This window comes from Nerophis lumbriciformis, linkage group LG03, assembly GCF_033978685.3.
Source record: "Nerophis lumbriciformis linkage group LG03, RoL_Nlum_v2.1, whole genome shotgun sequence".
Lineage (NCBI taxonomy): Eukaryota > Metazoa > Chordata > Actinopteri > Syngnathiformes > Syngnathidae > Nerophis > Nerophis lumbriciformis.
Window position 1 is genome coordinate 63,039,042 of NC_084550.2, and position 20,959 is coordinate 63,060,000.

A 20,959-nucleotide genomic window follows, 5' to 3' on the forward strand; every position below is an offset into this window, starting at 1 on the left:
TGTTCTAGTTTTTATTTTTATTTCTTTCTTTATTATCTTTTTATTTTTTTTAATACACTGTAGCACTTTGAGATTGTTTACTCAATAAAAAGTGCTTTTTACAAATAAAATCTATTATCACTTTGCCACGTAAAAAATAATTATGTATAAGTTATCACACAACTCTTATGCTTAAAGGCCGTTGCTATAGTTATTATCAATTGTGCTGAAGTTGTACTTTTTTATTCGTGCAAAGGGACAACTTGCAATCTTGGATTGCAGTCGTCTCGTATCAGTGTTTGTGTCCAGAACATCGCAGACAAAGCAGAGACAGGGCGATACCACGAGTGTCAGCACATTTCCATTTCTGAATAATCATATATTGTGTCCAAATGACCCCCTTTCCTTCAGAAGCAGCCTCAGTGATGTGACCAGGGACCTCCCAAAAAAATAGAGGAGCACGTGGGACTGGACCTTAGAGCGTGGTGGGAGATTGTAACTGAGTGTGCAGCCCCAAACGTCTCTCCTCATTGAGCCAAATTGAACTCTGTCTCTGCATGATTCCTTGCTTCTTGTCTGTTTAATAAATGGCATCAGTGTTTGAAGCTGACAAAAAGACCTAAGAGGGCTGAATGAAAAAAGTGTACCTGGCGCACAGCCGTCCACCAGTGCTCCCAGGGCCTTTCCCGTTCTCCAGTCCTGGCTGAAGTTGGTGATGGGCATGTCCGGGACTTTGTGCTGGATCCAGCCCAGCAGACGCTGCTTGGGGGTCTTGGACTCGGACTGGAAAACAAAAGCGACCGCTGTGTGAAGCCTGTTCAAATCCACACCGATGCAATAAAGCGGGAGCAGGACTTTACCTCGTCATCCTCGCCGTCGTACATGGGCATGGAGATGGAGTAGTGCAGGATCAGAGTCCAGACCAGACCAAGGATCAGTTTCAGGTTGCCGTCCACGATTGCTTTGGAGTCTGTAGGAAAGAAATAATAAAACTACTATCAAATCGATCAAAGTGTATTTGTTTGGCCTCAAGGAGCTGCACAAACCACAACAACATCCCCTGGTCTGAACACAGAAAACACGAGGAAAAACTCCAAAAGCCAAAAATGGGAAAAATCAGTGGATGCCAAGTGAGCACAGTTACTGGATGAGGACCCCATTCTGGACCACCACAATACATTGGATCCCCGCATAATCCCGAGTCAGCATTTGCAAATTTGCTCTGTTTCCAAAAGGTGTCTGTAACACGGCAGTAAAACGGCTGATCAAACAAAACAGAAGTCACTGTTAAGGACCCACTAGCTGCGGAATCTAGCTCCCCAATCAGCTAAAAGGACTCAGTGAATTTTTGGTACATTTACTGAGGAATTTGTGAAACTGAAACAATAAAAAAAGAATGCCTTTGTAAATTAATAAAACTAACACAGACACGTTAGCCAACGCTAACGACGCTATTACATTAAGATAGCACATACAAACATGCATGGAAACGCTTTAGTAAGTATAAACAGTTGTAGTTATATTGTCAAATTTACTAACGCTGCTTGAAGTGATGAATGAAGCACATTAGTTGAAAAAACAAACACTGTCGGTAAATGGAAGGACACTACAGCACCTGCAGTTAGTCAACTTGTCCAAAAGATGGCGCCTTAGCACAAAAACAAACAAACCTTGTTTTTTACTTAAAAAAATGCGCAGAAAACTCCATAAATTAGCCGCGCCGTCTTTTAAGCCACAGGCTTCAAAGTGTAGGAAAAAGTAGAGGCTTATACGGGAATTTTTTTTTCCCTTAAAAAGTTTTGTTGTGAATAATCTCCCTTTTATTTATTAGTATTATTTTATTCTATTTTTATTTTATTATTTTTATTATTTTTATTTTATTATTATTATTTTTTTAAATATATATATATATATATATATATATATATATATATATATATTTTTTTTTTTTTTTCTTCTCCCTCTCTCTCCTTTCTGTCTGTCTCTGGCCTCGTATGTGTGTGTGTGTGTGTGTGTGAGAATGTGTCTGTCTTTGTCGTCTTACTTGTTATATAATTGTGCCATATGTCCCTCATTGGTGGGACCTGAGTGGGGTGGGTGGGTGGTTTGGGTTTTAAGGGAAAGGGTGTGAATAATTTAGTGACTTTAAAATTGTACTGCTTCGACTTGCACTTTTTTCTGTCTATTTGAAAATGCCAATAAAAAAAGTGGGGGGAAAAAATGATTTATTCTACTAAATCATGATTCTTATTCGATTAATTTTTTTTAAAAATTGATTTAAGAAAATAAATGTTTTTAATCTGAAAAAAATAAAACACCCTTGCTTTTTATTTTAAAAAATGCAAAGAAAACTCCATAAATTAGCCGCGCCGTCTTTTAAGCCACAGGATTCAAAGTATAGGAAAAACTAGAGGCTTATACGGGAATTTTTTTTCCCCTTAAAATGTAGTGGGTGTGGCTTAAATAGCGATGTGCTCTATAGTCCAGAAAATACAGTAAATCATTAGTGGAATTACAACAGGTACCTTTAGAGAAAGATGGATGTATTGTTAGTCATGAGTGGCGGGATGAGGGGGAGAGAAACATGAAGATTGTGGGATGAGAACATGTCAGAGTTTATTTTGGTAGTGAAGAAGTGTGATCCACAAAAGTAGGCGTGTGCAGGAACTGTTGTTGTTCCAAGTGGAAGGCGTGAGGGTTAGCACCTGCCTCAGTGGAAGCCAGACAGACGCCGGCTAAGAAAACAAAGCCTGAGCTCACTTCCAACAACACGGAGGTGAAGATGCATCGCATTTATATCCCATTTATTTCCACATACCAAAGGAGGCCTGGGTCGGGTATGAAAAATTCGGAATTGCACTGTTCAAAAAAATCCGATAAAGGTCGCATATCAACAGTGACTGAACGCCATTACTGTTTGCACGCCTAGGAATCCCCCGAGAGTCAAAAAGGAGTCAGGACGCATGTGCGTTAGAACAATTAACGTCGTTAAAGGAACTCATGCGTTATTATAACGTTAACTTTGACAGCTTAGATAAAAGGTAAGATTTAGGCTACGTTCGCACTGCAGGGTCGGATGTCCAATTCGGATTTTTTTTTGGCAAATCCGATCTTTTTAGCGGCCGTTCACGTTACAAAAAAACCCCCAAAACGGCAATTTTTTTATGTGAATGCAATCTGACCCGCATGCGGACATGACGCCTCGCATTTACACGACATTGCCAAAAGTATTTGGCCACCTGCCTTTACTTTGAACTTGAAGTGCCATCCCATGGAATTGTCCAAAATGTTTTGGTATTCTGGAGCATTCAAAGTTCCTTTCACTGGAACTAAGGGGCCAAGCCCAACTCCTGAAAAACAACCCCCCACCATAATTCCTCCTCCACCAAATTTCACACTCTGGTCCATCAGATTGCAAGATGGAAAAGTGTGATTCATCACTCCAGAGAAGTCACTGCTCTAGAGTCCAGTGGCGACGTGCTTTACACCAGTGGTCCCCAACCACCGGTCCGTGGATCGATTGGTACCGGGCCACACAAGAAATAATAATAAAAAATTTAAAAAATACTTTTAAAAAATTTATTTTATTTTATTTTTTTAAATAAAAAAAAAATAAAAAAAAGAATATTTTTTTTTTTTGCTTAAAATTATGGTAATTCAAATGCAAATCACTACCATGTTTTCTGGGACTGCTGCACCATAAAGGACTATTGGAAAGAGATACACCAAGCTCTACAGGATATTTTCAAACGTGAAATACCCCTCGAAAGTAAAACTTTGTTTTTTTGGACATGTACCTCAGTACTGGCTGAAGAAAGATAAACACTTCATTAATATCCTACAGGTGGCTTGTAAAAAGACCATTACTAGGAAATGGATATCCCAGGAGAGCCCAACTTTGAAGCAATGGATGGAAACAACTAAGGCTGAAACGACGCGTCGACGTAGTCGACGTCATCGGTTACGTAAATACGTCGACGCCGTTTTTGTGCGTCGGCGCGTGGCATATTTACGTCACACTACTGTCATGGCGGAGCGCAAAGCAGACGATGCGAGCGAGGGGAAAAAAGCACGCCAAAAGTCGTCAAAAGTGTCGGAGTATTTCAATAAACGGCCTAATAATGTTGTTGTATGCACACTGTGTCGAGCGGAAATGGCCTATCATAGCAGCACAACGGCTATGAACGAACATTTGAAAAGAAAACCCCCGACAGCGTTCTTGCCATCACCATCAACAAGTCAATCGTCCGCGTGAGTATACGTTGTCATTATTACACAAAAACATGAATGTGTCATTTGTATCTGCGTTGTAAATTCATAAACTAAAGCACCGTTTGCTCTGAGAGGCGCGTTTGGCGTGCCTGTTCAGTGTTTACAAAGACGCGCTCCTCTTTAACGCTGTGGAGAGGCGGCGGCGGCGAGCGAGCGGCGAGGCGGGGCGCGCCGGGAGCGACGCCGCAAGAGACAGGGGACGACGAGCGAGTGAGGAAGAGGAGCTGAAAAGCGAGGAAAGAAAGAGAAAAGAGTTGGAAGAGAAAAGACTTTGTGTAAAATTAAAAGATTGTAAACCTGGCAAAGCCGTCTGGCTGTCTGTCGGTCCTGAAAGAACCCCACGGCACAAGACGTGTCACAAACGCTAACGTTAATTAGTTGTGCAAATACCTTTTACAACATTAACAGTTACATATACTATGTACAAACCAACAATTAACTTTCACTTTAATCATACTATCATTGTTGTGTTATTAAACAACAATGGACATATATAAAATGGAGAAGATAACTGCCTTTATTAATTATAAATTGGAGAAATTTACTTCATACTGGGAAAATTGGGTCAACTATGTCACGCTCCATAAAACTGACTTTAATTTTTCGAATTAGTGATTGTATTGCCAAAGAGAAAGGGAAAGAAAAAAGATAGAAAGAAAAAAAAGAAAGAAAGGGGATTACTCCCTACAAGTGTATATGTAGGTATGTATATATATATATGTATGTGTGGGTATATATGTATATACATGTATGTGGGTATCTGTTTATATTTTATGTATTATTATTTATTTCTTTTTTATTTCTTCTTTTTTCTTTTTTTTCCCCTCCCTCTCTCTTTGTTTATTTAATTGATGTATTTGTAGATATTACTTCGTTTTTTTGTTGTTTCTTTTTTTTTGGGGTGGGGGGTGAGTGGTATGGGTGGGATACAAACAAAAATATCCTGACATTTAGGGCAGACAATAGATATATGATTGATGTGAATATGATGTAATGGATAGGAATGTCTGATGCTGGATGTCAATTAAAAAAATTAAAAAAATAAATAAATAAATAAATAAATTAAATCAACATAAAGACAATATACACTTACAATTAGTGCACCAACCCAAACCTCCCTCCACTCATTGTTTCTTTCCTACATTATATATCAATATATATCAATACAGTCTGCAGGGATACAGTCCGTAAGCACACATGATTGTATTTTTTTATGACAAAAAATTAAAAATATACACCCCCCCCCCCCCGGTTACAAGCGTTGACCGGTCCGCAGTGACAAAAAGGTTGGGGACCACTGCATCCCACGCTTTGCATTGGACTTGGTGATGTATGGCTTAGATACAGCTGCTCGGCCATGGAAACCCATTCCATGAAGCTCTCTGCGTACTGTACGTGGGCTAATTGGAAGGTGACATGAAGTTTGGAGCTCTGTAGCAACTGACTGTGCAGAACGTCTTTGCACTATGCGCTTCAGCATCCACTGACCCCTCTCTTGTCAGTTTACGTGGCCTACCACTTCCTGGCTGAGTTGCTGTTGTTCCCAAACTCTTCACTTTTCTTATAATAAAAGTTGACTTTGGAATATTTAGAAGCGAGGAAATGTCACGACTGGATTTGTTGCACAGGTGGCATCCTATGACAGTTCCACGCTGGAAATCACTGAGAGCGGCCCATTCTTTCACAAATGTTTGTAGAAACAGTCTCCATGCCTAAGTGCTTGATTTGATACACCTGTGATTAGGACACCTGATTCTCATCATTTGGATGGGTGGTGTCAGAGGCAGATATTTACATATATCCGAATTTTAGTGTTACTTATTTTCTTTCATAGTCATATTTGAAAACAGCTCGTGTTTTCCATTTATTCTCTTTCTGTTTCTCTGCAAGTAAACTGTGTGTGTTAACCTTGAATTATTTGGAATGTGTTTTGACTAGCATGTGTTTTGACTAGGGAGAGGAGAGAGGGTTTTGGGGTCAGGAACACAGACCATTTTGGCGGCGCGATATTTCGCGGTTCTATGCTGGACTGGTCTCAAATGTATATCTGCAAAGCTTTGCCAATATATTACAAAATACCTATTCTGTCTCTGGTGGTTTTTCAACTCAGCTTTAAGTGTCGTAAAGAGCTTGGGAGCGACTTGTGACTTGAATTCCCTGGGAGGAACAACTGGTCCAAAACGCAACAGTGGCCAAATACTTTTGGGCAATATAGTGTATATCCGATTTATTTCCACATACGAAAGGAGGCCTATGAAAACCTGGGAATTGCACTGTTCCCACTGACAGGAAAAAAATCCGATGCAGGTCACATTTGGGCAAAATAATCAGAATTGACCCGCAGTGTGAACGAGGCCTTCATGTTTCCCTCCAGGGTCACGTTATTTTTTTGTGGACTTTCTCAATCTGCACGGCAACCACATCATTTCCCCATTATGGGATGAATAAAGTCTATCCTACCTTCAAGCTAAACATGCATGTCATGGAGTCACAAGATATTATAAATACTCTATTGTGACTATTTGCACTTTTCCCCTGAAATAGCAGATCCAGCTCACAAAAACACATCCTCCTCTCTATCCGCTGAAAAGACTCACACAACTAGAAGGATTCAGGCCATTGAACACACCATTGGACATCCCGGCAGCCACTGCTGACCAACTTGTTTGACCTGTTGCTATGGCAACCAAACAGTGTAAGGGAATACGTGAGTGAATGTGTCCCGAGGTGAAAGAGAAAGTGCAGGGGGGAGATAAGCCTGTGTGTGTAAAGGTGGACGGTGTTGGAACAAAATGCCTCTTATCAGCGTGACACACCTTCTCTCCCCGACAGGAAGTTGATTCATGAGTGGGAAAAGCAGCAGATGAAAAACCTGAGCGTGCCCACATTTGACAAAATGATGCTTATTAGTTTTCTACTCAAAATCTGTCGTATAAAAAGCTTCCATCTTCTTTGTGACGTGAAGCAAGTATGATAAAGACCCCATATCATGTAGTTGTCACATTTTATTGATACTTTGTTGCTTAGAATTGTATAAAAAAAATCATATATCCCCTCTTAACCACGCCCCCAACCACGCTCCGCCCCACCCCCCACCCCACCTCCCGAAATCGGAGATCTCAAAGTTGGCAAGTATGACTTACAATGACTATAACATATTGTTTTTCATGAGCTGCGTACGAGTATTATATGTTCTGTCCTGCTTTGGAAATAATGTGTACCCCTTTCAGATATCACATTTAGTTCCCACTAAAACATTCACATGTTGCACAATGAGATGTAAACATGGGATCATGTGTACATTCCTGTAGCTTTCTTTGTAAAAATATATCTTTATTAGTATTTCTTTAATATAATAACATCATTTTATGATTATGGTTCGGGTTGGGTGAATGCGCATATGAAACTGGTGGGGTTTGGTACCTCCAACAAGGTTAAGAACCACTGGTCGAGTAAGTATGATTTGTTTTTATGAAGCCAAATTTTTGGTATTTGGTATTGTTGCGTTTTGGACCAGTTGTTCCTCCCAGGGAATTCAAGTCAGAAGTCGCTCCCAAGTTCTTTACGACACTTAAAGCTGAGTTGAAAAACCACCAGAGAAAGAATAGGTATTTTGTAATATATTTGCAAAGCTTTGCAGATATATATTGAGACCAGTCCAGCATAGAACATTCAATTGCGCCGCTAAGATGGTCTGTCCCCCCCCCCCCGACCAAACCCTCTCCCCTCTTAAGTCCCTGGTAGTCATGTCTCTCTAGCCAAAACAAATGCCCATTATCGCTCTTTCTAACATTCCAAAGCTTCAAGGTTAACACACACAGCTTACTTGCAGACAAACAGAAAGAGAACAAATGGAAAAACACGAGCTGTTTTCAAATATGACTATGAAATAAAAGAAGTAACACTTAAATTCGGATATATGTAAATATCTGCCTCCGACAATATCCAAACAAGCCCACTCCAGACACACAAAACTGTGTGTTACCTGTAGGGCTGTTCGGAAAAGCACCTTTAAAAAGGGGAACATTATCACCAGACCTATGTAAGCGTCAATATATACCTTGATGTTGCAGAAAAAAGACCATATATTTTTTTAACCGATTTCCGAACTCTAAATGGGTGAATTTTGGCGAATTAAACGCCTTTCTATTATTCGCTCTCGGGAAGCAATCCGCCATTTTCTCACTTTCGTCGGTGTGTTGTCGGAGGGTGTAACAACACGAACAGGGACGGATTCGAGTTGCACCAGTGGCAAGAAATTGGACGAAATTTGTTCAAAATACGAGGCTGTGGGGAAAGCCGACCAAATGGTCAGTCGTTTGTTCCACACACCTTACCGACGAAAGCTATGCTACGACAGAGATGGCAAGAATGTGTGGATATCCTGCGACACTCAAAGCAGATGCATTTCCAACGATAAAGTCAAAGAAATCTGCCGCCAGACCCCCACTGCCGGAGTGTGTGAGCAATTCAGGGACAAAGGACCTCGGTAGCACGGCAAGCAATGGCGGCAGTTTGTTCCCGCAGACGAGCGAGCTAAACCCCCTGGATGTCTTGGCTCACACCGTCCCTTATGCCACCGAAGTTGATCAAGAGAAGAATATCGACCCTAGCTTCCCTGGCCTGCTGACATCAACTCCAAAACTGGACAGATCAGCTTTCAGGAAAAGAGCGCGGATGAGGGTATGTCTACAGAATATATTAATTGATGAAAATTGGGCTGTCTGCACTCTCAAAGTGCATGTTGTTGCCAAATGTATTTCATATGCTGTAAACCTAGTTCATAGTTGTTAGTTTCCTTTAAGACTATTTTGGTGCGGGGCCTCTGACTTAGCACTGGTAAAAAAAAAAAAAAAAATGATATGGAACCTAAAAATAATCTTTAAAGTGTTTAAAATCAACATTTACACAAGCAGGTAATGGAAGTTTACATAGCGAAAGTCTACAGGTAGCTGAACAGGATGTGCATCTACTACTTTGTGTGTGTTTGCGTGCGTGTGTTTGTCCAAAGACACACACACATTCCAGAGAAGTGACATCATTAACCACCCAACCCCCCTGCCAACATACACACACACAAACACCCCCATATCCACAGAAAGAGAAACGATGACATCATCCTTATATTGTGGTCCATATCCAGCAGCACAAACACACAACACCTGTGTCAATGTTTAGTGTTACTCAAAAAAATCAATACAAAAATCGACGAGACATTTCACGGAAAGCAGCTCAGAAATTCCAAACATGTTTCCTCCAAACAAGCTGCCACCTACGTGATGATGGAAGGCGTCGTCATGTCACTCGTTAAAAAAAATGAAACTCTTGTCCCATATAGTGAAGTGAATTATATTTATATAGCGCTTTTCTCTAGTGACTCAAGAAGAAGAAGCAGGACCAGACTCCCCTCCAGGCGACCTCTTCTTGAACCTCCTTTTTGAACTGTTTTACGAACGTTTTTTTAACTATTTTACGACCTCTTCTTTTGAACTGTTCGGTAACCAAAGGCAACGCTGTTTACGACCCACTTCCCTCTGAATGTGGAAGCTGTGGTCGGAGAAAGTCAAATAAAGAAGGAGGAGTACAATCTTTAGCCAGAGCGTGCTGAGATACTGTATAATTGTTTCTAAGTTATCACAAAAACTTTGTGTTACATTTGAGTGTCCAGTGTGAAGCAAAAGCTGTCTTTGGAACCTACCAAGACTAAGGCTCGTAAAACTAGACTGTGTAGAGGGGGAAGCAAAATGAAGGTGTTCTGTTTTCTTTCATGTATGGTCATCAACAGAAATATATTGTTCTAGCCCAAGGACTTCAAAGCGGAGAAGAAGCAGGACCAGACTCCCCTCCAGGCGACCTCTTCTTAAACCTCATTTTTGAACGGTTTTACGAACGTTTTTTTAAACTATTTTACGACCTCTTTTTTTGAACTGTTCGGTAACCAAAGGCAACGCTGTTTACGACCCACTTCCCTCTGAATGTGGAAGTTGTGGTCATGTGGTCCCAGACTCCCCTCCAAGCGACCTCTTCTTGAACCTCCTTTTTGAAATGTTTTACGAACGTTTTTTTTAACTATTTTACGACCTCTTCTTTTGAACTGTTCGGTAACCAAAGGCAAAGCTGTTTACGACCCACTTCCCTCTGAATGTGGAAGCTGTGGTCATGTGGTCGGAGAAAGTCAAATAAAGAAGGAGGAGTACAATCTTTTGCCAGAGCGTGCTGAGATTACAAGGGTACAGTGTACAGGCGACTCTCCTCAATTGAGTTTAAATTGAATTATGTCTCTGTTTAATTCTTTGCCTCTTGTCTTGTTTAATAGACGTCATCAGTGTTTGAACCTGACAGCCACTCTACCAACCGAGCTATACCGCCCCATTGAGTGTGAAAAGGAATAACAGTAAGAGGGTTTACAAGACCAGGACCAAACGAGGAATTCAAGTAGACCAAGAGAAAAACGGAGGTGGTGCAAAAGAGGCTCAGTCGCAACAGGAAGATTTGCAAAATACAGAATAACGACGAAGGTACACAGAAGCAATCAGATGACCTCTGGGCTCGTTTCCTGTGTGATGTTGGCTCCAGACCCAACGCCTCCACGTCTGCTACATAGGCTCAAACCCCAAAGGAGTCTCATTCTTCAGCTTCTAGTGCTTGTATGAAAACTGAATTTGAGATGGAGAAAGCGGTGCGTCTAAAAAAACATGAAACCTTCATCTTAACTACTGGTTGCCATCTCCTTAGTTAACTGACTGCCTGTGAGGCTTCAATCTGATGTAAATATAAACGGAATACAATGATTTGCAAATAATTTTCAACCCATATTCAGTTGAATATGCTACAAAGACAACATATTTGATGTTCAAACTCATAAACTTTTATTTTTTTTTTTGCCAAATAATAATTAACTTAGAATTTCATGGCTGTGTTTCTGGGTGTTGTTGATAAACGGTTTTCACCTTGCATAGGAGAGTTTTAACTTGCACTTACAGATGTAGCGACCAATTGTGGTTACTGACAGTGGGTTTCTGAAGTGTTCCTGAGCCCATGTGGTGATATCCTTTACACACTGATGTCGCTTGTTGATGCAGTACAGCCTGAGGGTTCGAAGGTCACGGGCTTAGCTGCTTACGTGCAGTGATTTCTCCAGATTCTCTGAACCCTTTGATGATATTACGGACCATAGATGGTGAAATCCCTCAATTCCTTGCAACAGCTGGTTGAGAAAGGTTTTTCTTAAACTGTTCAACAATTTGCTCACGCATTTGTTGCCAAAGTGGTGACCCTCGCCCCATCTTTGTTTGTGAATGACTGAGCATTTCATGGAATCTACTTTTATACCCAATCATGGCACCCACCTGTTCCCAATTAGCCTGTTCACCTGTGGGATGTTCCAAATAAGTGTTTGATGAGCATTCCTCAACTTTATCAGTATTTATTGCCACCTTTCCCAACTTCTTTGTCACGTGTTGCTGGCATCAAATTCTAATGTTAATGATTATTTGAAAAAAAAAGAAAAAAAGTTTCAGTTTGAACATGAAATATGTTGTCTTTGTAGCATATTCAACTGAATATGGGTTGAAAAGGATTTGCAAATCTTTGTATTCTGTTTATATTTACATCTAACACAATTTCCCAACTCATATGGAAACGGGGTTTGTAAATAAATAAATATACATAAATAATATATACATAAAAGAAATAAATATATATAAATAATATATACATAAAATAAATAAATATATATATAAATATATATAATAAATAAATAGATTACTGTACGGATAAATATATTGCACTTTTTCCACATGTCTCCTCTCTGAGCTGCCACCTTACCGTGGTAGAGGAGTTTGCGTGTCCCAATGATCATAGGAGCTATGTTGCCCGGGGGCTTTATGCCCCTTGGTAGGGTCTCCCAAGACAAACTGGTCCTAGGTGAGGGATCAGACAAAGAGCAGCTCGAAGACCTCCATGACGAATAAAAACAAAGGACCCAGATTTCCCTCGCCCGGACGCGGGTCACCGGGGCCCCCCTCTGGAGCCAGGCCCGGAGGTGGGGCACGATGGCGAGCGTCTGGTGGCCGGGCCTGTCCCCATGGGGCCCAGCCGGGCACAGCCCGAAGAGGCAACGTGGGTCCCCCCTCCAATGGGCTCACCACCCATAGCAGGGGCCATAGAGGTCGGGGGCATTGTGAGCTGGGCGGCAGCCGACGGCAGGGCACTTGGCGGTCCGATCCTCGGCTACAGAAGCTAGCTCTTGGGACGTGGAACGTCACCTCGCTGGGGGGGAAGGAGCCTGAGCTAGTGCGCGAAGTGGAGAAGTTCCGGCTAGATATAGTCGGACTCACTTCGACGCACAGCAAGGGCTCTGGAACCAGTTCTCTCGAGAGGGGCTGGACTCTCTTCCACTCTGGCGTTGCCGGCAATGAGAGGCGACGGGCTGGGGTGGCAATTCTTATTGCCCCCCCGGCTCAGAGCCTGCACGTTGGAGTTCAACCCGGTGGACGAGAGGGTAGTTTCCCTCCGCCTTCGGGTGGGGGGGACGGGTCCTGAGTGTGGTTTGCGCTTACGCGCCAAACCGCAGCTCAGAGTACCCACCCTTTTTGGATTCGCTCGAGGGAGTACTTGAGAGTGCTCCCCCGGGTGATTCCCTTGTTCTACTGGGGGACTTCAATGCTCATGTTGGCAGCGACAGTGAAACCTGGAGAGGCGTGATTGGGAAGAATGGCCGCCCGGATCTGAACCCGAGTGGTGTTCTGTTATTGGACTTTTGTGCCCGTCACAGATGGTCCATAATGAACACCATGTTCGAACATAAGGGTGTCCATATGTGCACTTGGCACCAGGACGCCCTAGGCCGCAGTTCCATGATCGACTTTGTAGTTGTGTCATCGGATTTGCGGCCTCATGTTTTGGACACTCGGGTGAAGAGAGGGGCGGAGCTTTCAACCGATCACCACCTGGTGGTGAGTTGGCTGCGATGGTGGGGGAGGATGCCGGACAGACCTGGCAGGCCCAAACGCATTGTGAGGGTTTGCTGGGAACGTCTGGCAGAGTCTCCTGTCAGAGAGAGTTTCAATTCCCACCTCTGGAAGAACTTTGAACATGTCACGAGGGAGGTGCTAGACATTGAGTCCGAGTGGACCATGTTCCGCACCTCTATTGTCGAGGCAGCTGATTGGAGCTGTGGCCGCAAGGTAGTTGGTGCCTGTCGTGGCGGTAATCCTAGAACCCGTTGGTGGACACCGGCGGTGAGGGATGCCGTCAAGCTGAAGAAGGAGTCCTATCGGGTTCTTTTGGCTCATAGGACTCCTGAGGCAGCGGACAGGTACCGACAGGCCAAGCGGTGTGCGGCTTCAGCGGTTGCGGAGGCAAAAACTATGACATGGGAGGAGTTCGGGGAGGCCATGGAAAACGACTTCCGGACGGCTTCGAAGCGATTCTGGACCACCATCCGCCGCCTACGGAAGGGGAAGCAGTGCACTATCAACACCGTGTATGGTGAGGATGGTGTTCTGCTAACCTCGACTGCGGATGTTGTGGATCGGTGGAGGGAATACTTCGAAGACCTCCTCAATCCCACCAACACGTCTTCCTATGAGGAAGCAGTGCCTGGGGAATCTGTGGTGGGCTCTTCTATTTCTGGGGCTGAGGTTGCTGAGGTAGTTAAAAAGCTCCTCGGTGGCAAGGCCCCGGGGGTGGATGAGATCCGCCCGGAGTTCCTTAAGGCTCTGGATGCTGTGGGGCTGTCTTGGTTGACAAGACTCTGCAGCATCGCGTGAACATCGGGGGAGGTACCTCTGGATTGGCAGACCGGGGTGGTGGTTCCTCTCTTTAAGAAGGGGAACCGGAGGGTGTGTTCTAACTATCGTGGGATCACACTCCTCAGCCTTCCCGGTAAGGTCTATTCAGGTGTACTGGAGAGGAGGCTACGCCGGATAGTCCAACCTCGGATTCAGGAGGAACAGTGTGGTTTTCGTCCTGGTCGTGGAACTGTGGACCAGCTCTATACTCTCGGCAGGGTCCTTGAGGGTGCATGGGAGTTTGCCCAACCAGTCTACATGTGTTTTGTGGACTTGGAGAAGGCATTCGACCGTGTCCCTCGGGAAGTCCTGTGGGGAGTGCTCAGAGAGTATGGGGTATCGGACTGTCTGATTGTGGCGGTCCGCTCCCTGTATGATCAGTGTCAGAGCTTGGTCCGCGTTGCCGGCAGTAAGTCGGACACGTTTCCAGTGAGGGTTGGACTCCGCCAAGGCTGCCCTTTGTCACCGATTCTGTTCATAACTTTTATGGACAGAATTTCTAGGCGCAGTCAAGGCGTTGAGGGGATCTGGTTTGGTGGCTGCAGGATTAAGTCTCTGCTTTTTGCAGATGATGTGGTCCTGATGGCTTCATCTGGCCAGGATCTTCAGCTCTCGCTGGATCGGTTCGCAGCCGAGTGTGAAGCGACTGGGATGAGAATCAGCACCTCCAAGTCCGAGTCCATGGTTCTCGCCCGGAAAAGGGTGGAATGCCATCTTCGGGTTGGGGGGGAGATCTTGCCCCAAGTGGAGGAGTTCAAGTACCTCGGGGTCTTGTTCACGAGTGAGGGAAGAGTGGATCGTGAGATCGACAGGCGGATCGGTGCGGCATCTTCAGTAATGCGGACGCTGTATCGATCCGTTGTGGTGAAGAAGGAGCTGAGCCGGAAGGCAAAGCTCTCAATTTACCGGTCGATCTACGTTCCCATCCTCACCTATGGTCATGAGCTTTGGGTTATGACCGAAAGGACAAGATCACGGGTACAAGCGGCCGAAATGAGTTTCCTCCGCCGGGTGGCAGGGCTTAGAGATAGGGTGAGAAGCTCTGTCATCCGGGGGGAGCTCAAAGTAAAGCCGCTGCTCCTCCACATTGAGAGGAGCCAGATGAGGTGGTTCGGGCATCTGGTCAGGATGCCACCCGATCGCCTCCCTCGGGAGGTGTTTGGGGCACGTCCGACCGGTAGGAGGCCACGGGGAAGACCCAGGACACGCTGGGAAGAGTAGGAGGCCACGGGGAAGACCCAGGACACGCTGGGAAGACTATGTCTCCCGGCTGGCCTGGGAACGCCTCGGGATCCCCCGGGAAGAGCTGGACGAAGTGGCTGGGGAGAGGGAAGTCTGGGCTTCCCTGCTTAGGCTGCTGCCCCCGCGACCCGACCTCGGATAAGCGGAAGAAGATGGATGGATGGATGGATTTTTCCACGTGTCCACGTTTATGGATGTATGTTATATTGTCATTTTTATTCCAGCGAGTTAATCCTTTTTGGGGGGAGTTGAGGGGATAATTGAATTATGATGCGTTCAAGAGTACAGAAGTAGACATAAGGAAGTAGACATAAGGAAGTAGACGGTGACGTGCATACATCACAATGTTGCTGTTTCAGTAATGATGACATCACAATGAAACATGGACCTTTGACACCAGCAGTTTATGACCTCATGGTGTGCTAATGATGAACAATATGACCTCATGGTGTGTTAATGATGAACAATATGACCTCATGGTGTGTTAATGATGAACAATATGACCTCATGGTGTGCTAATGATGAACAATATGACCTCATGGTGTGTTAATGATGAACAATATGACCTCATGGTGTGTTAATGATGAACAATATGACCTCATGGTGTGTTAATGATGAACAATATGACCTCATGGTGTGTTAATGATGAACAATATGACCTCATGGTGTGTTAATGATGAACAATATGATCTTCTGAGTGTGGACAAAAAGCTTCAGTGTGATGGTAAAGAGTCATTGTTGCTACAAGTGCTTCACTAAGTGAGCCATGGAAGCAACAAGAGACGACACGCTCGTGTTACACACGTGCACTATTAGTGTAGTTGTGTGTGTGTGTTGTATTTCTAGCCTTCTTGAGACATGAAGGAAAAGTATCTTCCATTTGAGGAGGTGTGAACAAGTGATGACATAAATCAATAACATTGCATCTAATAGACAATGTCTCATTTGTGGTGACATCTATCAAAATGAGGGATTTTCCAAAGTTTTAAAAGTGCTCCCCCTCTGGTCAACATATGAAATAACAAGTGTGTGTAAGAAATTGAAATGCGCCCCCTTTGGCCAAAATTAATTAACTTTTTTTTTTTTGTATAGAGACATACTGTGAAGTAAATAATCCATCCATCCATTCGGTCTCCCCTAGGGGGGGGGGGGGGGGGGGGGGGGTCCCCCACATATGCGGTCCTCTCCAAGGTTTCTCATAGTCAATCACATCGACGTCGCACTGGGGTGAGTTTTTCCTTGCCCTTATGTGTGTTCTGTACCGAGGATGTCGTTGTGGCTTGTGCAGCCCTTTGAGACACTTGTGATTTAGGGCTATATAAATAAACATTGATTGATTGATTGATTTTCTACCACTTGTCCCGTTCGGGGTCGCGGGGGGTGCTGCTGCCTATGATTAGGAAAATTTAACAAAAAGCAGTCTTTTTCTCACAATGTGTCGACTTTTTTCTTATACCATTGGGAACATTTTCTCATATTCTTATATTGCAATATTTTCTCGTAAAACGATTACTTTTTCCATGTAAAATTTTTTTTTTTTTAATGCAAAACGGTGACATTTGTCATAAAATTCTGACTTTTATCACAGTATTGCCAATTATTTTGTTGTTCTTGTAAAACAGTGACATTTTTGGACTAAAATTATGACTTTTGGCATAATTTTGCCAAGTAAAATTCCGATTATTATTATAATATTGCCAACATTTGAAAGTTTTCTTATAAAATTGTGACTTGTCGAGTAAAATGACAACTCTTTGCATAAAATTGCCAACATTTTAAGCTTTCCTTGTAAAGTTGCGACTGTTATTGAGTAAAATTCCAACTTTTATCATAATATTGCACAAATGTTCAGTTTTTCTTGTAACATTTTGAGTAAAATGACGACTTATTATAATACTGCCCAAATTCTACCTTTTCCTTGTAAAATTGCGACTGTTGAGTAAAATTTAAACTTATAATATAGCACAAATGTTCAGTTTTTCTTCTAACATTTTGAGTAAAATGACGACCAATTATAATACTGCCCAAATTCTACCTTTTCCTTGTAAAATTGCGACTGTTGAGTAAAATTTAAACTTATCATAATATAGCACAAATGTTCAGTTTTTCTTCTAACATTTTGAGTAAAATGACGACTTTTATTATAATACTGCCCAAATTGTAACTTTTTCTTGTAAAATTGCGACTGTTGAGTAAAATTTAAACTTATAATATAGCACAAATGTTCAGTTTTTCTTCTAACATTTTGAGTAAAATGACGACTTTTATTATAATACTGCCCAAATTCTAACTTTTTCTTGTAAAATTGCGACTGTTATTGAGTAAAATTCCAACTTTTATCATAATACTGCACAAATGTTCAGTTTTTCTTCTAACATTTTGAGTAAAATTATGACTTTTATTATAATACTGCCCAAATTCTAACTTTTTCTTGTAAAATTGCGACTGTTATTGAGTAAAATCAATATATTGCACAAATGTTCAGTTTTTCTTCCAACATTTTGAGTAAAATGACGACTTTTATTATAATACTGCCCAAATTCTAACTTTTTCTTGTAAAATTGCGACTGTTATTGAGTAAAATCAATATATAGCACAAATGTTCAGTTTTTCTTCTAACATTTTGAGTAAAATTATGACTTATTATAATACTGCCCAAATTCTAACTTTTTCTTGTAAAATTGTGACTGTTATTGGGTAAAATTCCAACTTTTATTATAATATTGCACAAATGTTCAGTTTTTCTTCCAACATTTTGAGTAAAATGACGACTTTTATTATAATACTGCCCAAATTCTAACTTTTTCTTGTAAAATTGCGATTGTTATTGAGTAAAATTCCAACTTTTATCATAATATTGCACAAATGTTCAGTTTTCCTTCCAACATTTTGAGTAAAATGACGACTTTTAATATAATACTGCCCAAATTCTAACTTTTTCTTTTAAAATTGCAACTGTTATTGAGTAAAATCAATATATTGCACAAATGTTCAGTTTTTCTTCCAACATTTTGAGTAAAATGACGACTTTTATTATAATACTGCCCAAATTCTAACTTTTTCTTGTAAAATTGCGACTGTTATTGAGTAAAATCAATATATAGCACAAATGTTCAGTTTTTCTTCAAACATTTTGAGTAAAATTATGACTTTTATTATAATACTGCCCAAATTCTAACTTTTTCTTGTAAAATTGCGACTGTTATTGGGTAAAATTCCAACTTTTATTATAATATTGCACAAATGTTCAGTTTTTCTTCCAACATTTTGAGTAAAATGACGACTTTTATTATAATACTGCCCAAATTCTAACTTTTTCTTGTAAAATTGCGATTGTTATTGAGTAAAATTCCAACTTTTATCATAATATTGCACAAATGTTCAGTTTTCCTTCCAACATTTTGAGTAAAATGACGACTTTTAATATAATACTGCCCAAATTCTAACTTTTTCTTTTAAAATTGCAACTGTTATTGAGTAAAATCAATATATTGCACAAATGTTCAGTTTTTCTTCCAACATTTTGAGTAAAATGACGACTTTTATTATAATACTGCCCAAATTCTAACTTTTTCTTGTAAAATTGCGACTGTTATTGAGTAAAATCAATATATAGCACAAATGTTCAGTTTTTCTTCTAACATTTTGAGTAAAATTATGACTTTTATTATAATACTGCCCAAATTCTAACTTTTTCTTGTAAAATTGCGACTGTTATTGGGTAAAATTCCAACTTTTATTATAATATTGCACAAATGTTCAGTTTTTCTTCCAACATTTTGAGTAAAATGACGACTTTTATTATAATACTGCCCAAATTCTAACTTTTTCTTGTAAAATTGCGATTGTTATTGAGTAAAATTCCAACTTTTATCATAATATTGCACAAATGTTCAGTTTTCCTTCCAACATTTTGAGTAAAATGACGACTTTTAATATAATACTGCCCAAATTCTAACTTTTTCTTTTAAAATTGCAACTGTTATTGAGTAAAATCAATATATTGCACAAATGTTCAGTTTTTCTTCCAACATTTTGAGTAAAATGACGACTTTTATTATAATACTGCCCAAATTCTAACTTTTTCTTGTAAAACTGCGACTGTTATTGAGTAAAATTTCAACTTTTATCATAATATTGCACAAATGTTCAGTTTTTCTTCTAACATTTTGAGTAAAATGACGACATTTGTTATAATACTGCCCAAATTCTAACTTTTTCTTGTAAAATTGCGACTGTTATTGAGTAAAATTCCAACTTTTATCATAATATTGCACAAATGTTCAGTTTTCCTTCCAACATTTTGAGTAAAATTACGACTTTTATTATAATACTGCCCAAATTCTAACTTTTTCTTGTAAAATTGCGACTGTTATTGAGTAAAATCAATATATAGCACAAATGTTCAGTTTTTCTTCCAACATTTTGAGTAATATGACGACTTGTATTATAATACTGCCCAAATTCTAACTTTTTCTTTTAAAATTGCGACTGTTGAGTAAAATTTAAACTTTGATCATAATATTGCACAAATTTTGAGTAAAATGACGACTTTTGTTATAACACTGCCAAAATTCTAAGCTTTTCTTGTGAAAATGTGACCTTTTTCTTGTGAAATTCCAACTAATTTTTCACAACAAGCTTTTTTATATTTGCATAGTATGTATATATTATTAATGTTGTAAATACACATCTTTATATATCTACAAAGGCTGGTCCTAAAGAGGTAGGCATTTTTCTCAGGTCTCAAGAAGGTAAGAAATACAAGTGTGTGTGTGTGTGTGTGTGTGTGTGTGTGTGTGTGTGTGTGTGTGTGTGTGTGTGTGTGTGTGTGTGTGTGTGTGTGCGGTGACCCCAGGCCAGTCACACCTGAAGGAGTTGGTTGTGTTGCAGAGTAAAAAGTGGAGCAACACAAGTGTGACACAGTCAAACTGAGGAAAAAGCCTCTGGACAAAGAGCAGCTTGTGACTCCACGCACAAAATCAATGCAGCACAAAATAGAAAACAGTCGGTTCTTGGAGCGTTTGGTTTGTCCTCATCACATAAACGTGTTTCCACTTTCAACAAAGCAGGCACCACACAAGTCCTTCATGGCTGCAGCTCGCCACTTGTCCTATGAAACACAGTAGATGCCACATGTTCCATGCCACCACATCACGGTCACACTGCAGGACAAGTTGTCAAAATAAAGATGTCCGTGTTAACAGCCATTCCAACCCTCCTGAATATATATATATATATTAGGGCTGCAAGTAACGATTAATTTGATAAATCGATTAATCTGTCGATTATTACTTCGATTAATAATCGGATAAAAGAGACAAACTACATTTCTATCCTTTCCAGTATTTTATTGGGGGGAAAAAAACAGCATACTGGCGCCATGTTCTTTCAACTTGCCAAATAAAACAAGGAAATTGTTACAAAAATGCACACTTTTGACAGCCCTGCTATAGATAAAAAATTAAATGTGATAAATCTATGGATAAAAAGCAGAGCCTGGCGACGCATGCGCGTTTATCATAACTCTCTCTCTCTCTCTCTCGGTCTCTGCCCCTCACTGTTTGTTTTGTTTTTAACACCTTCTTAAAGGGGAACATTATCACCAGACCTATGTAAGCGTCAATATATACCTTGATGTTGCAGAAAAAAGACCATATATTTTTTTAACC

At 41.0% G+C, this 20,959-nt stretch overlaps 1 protein-coding gene across 2 annotated transcripts in view; it reads right to left on the reverse strand.

Moving 5' to 3' along the window:
- flnba (filamin B a) overlaps window positions 1–20,959 on the reverse strand; it is a 181,127-nt gene that overhangs the window by 146,859 nt on the left and 13,309 nt on the right. For both annotated transcript variants that reach the window (XM_061940924.2, XM_061940917.2), the window contains exons 2-3: window positions 840–949; window positions 627–762 (exon numbers count right to left, since the gene is read on the reverse strand). In XM_061940924.2, the coding sequence (XP_061796908.2) occupies window positions 627–762; window positions 840–949 (246 nt within the window). The remainder of the gene's footprint in view (window positions 1–626; window positions 763–839; window positions 950–20,959) is intronic.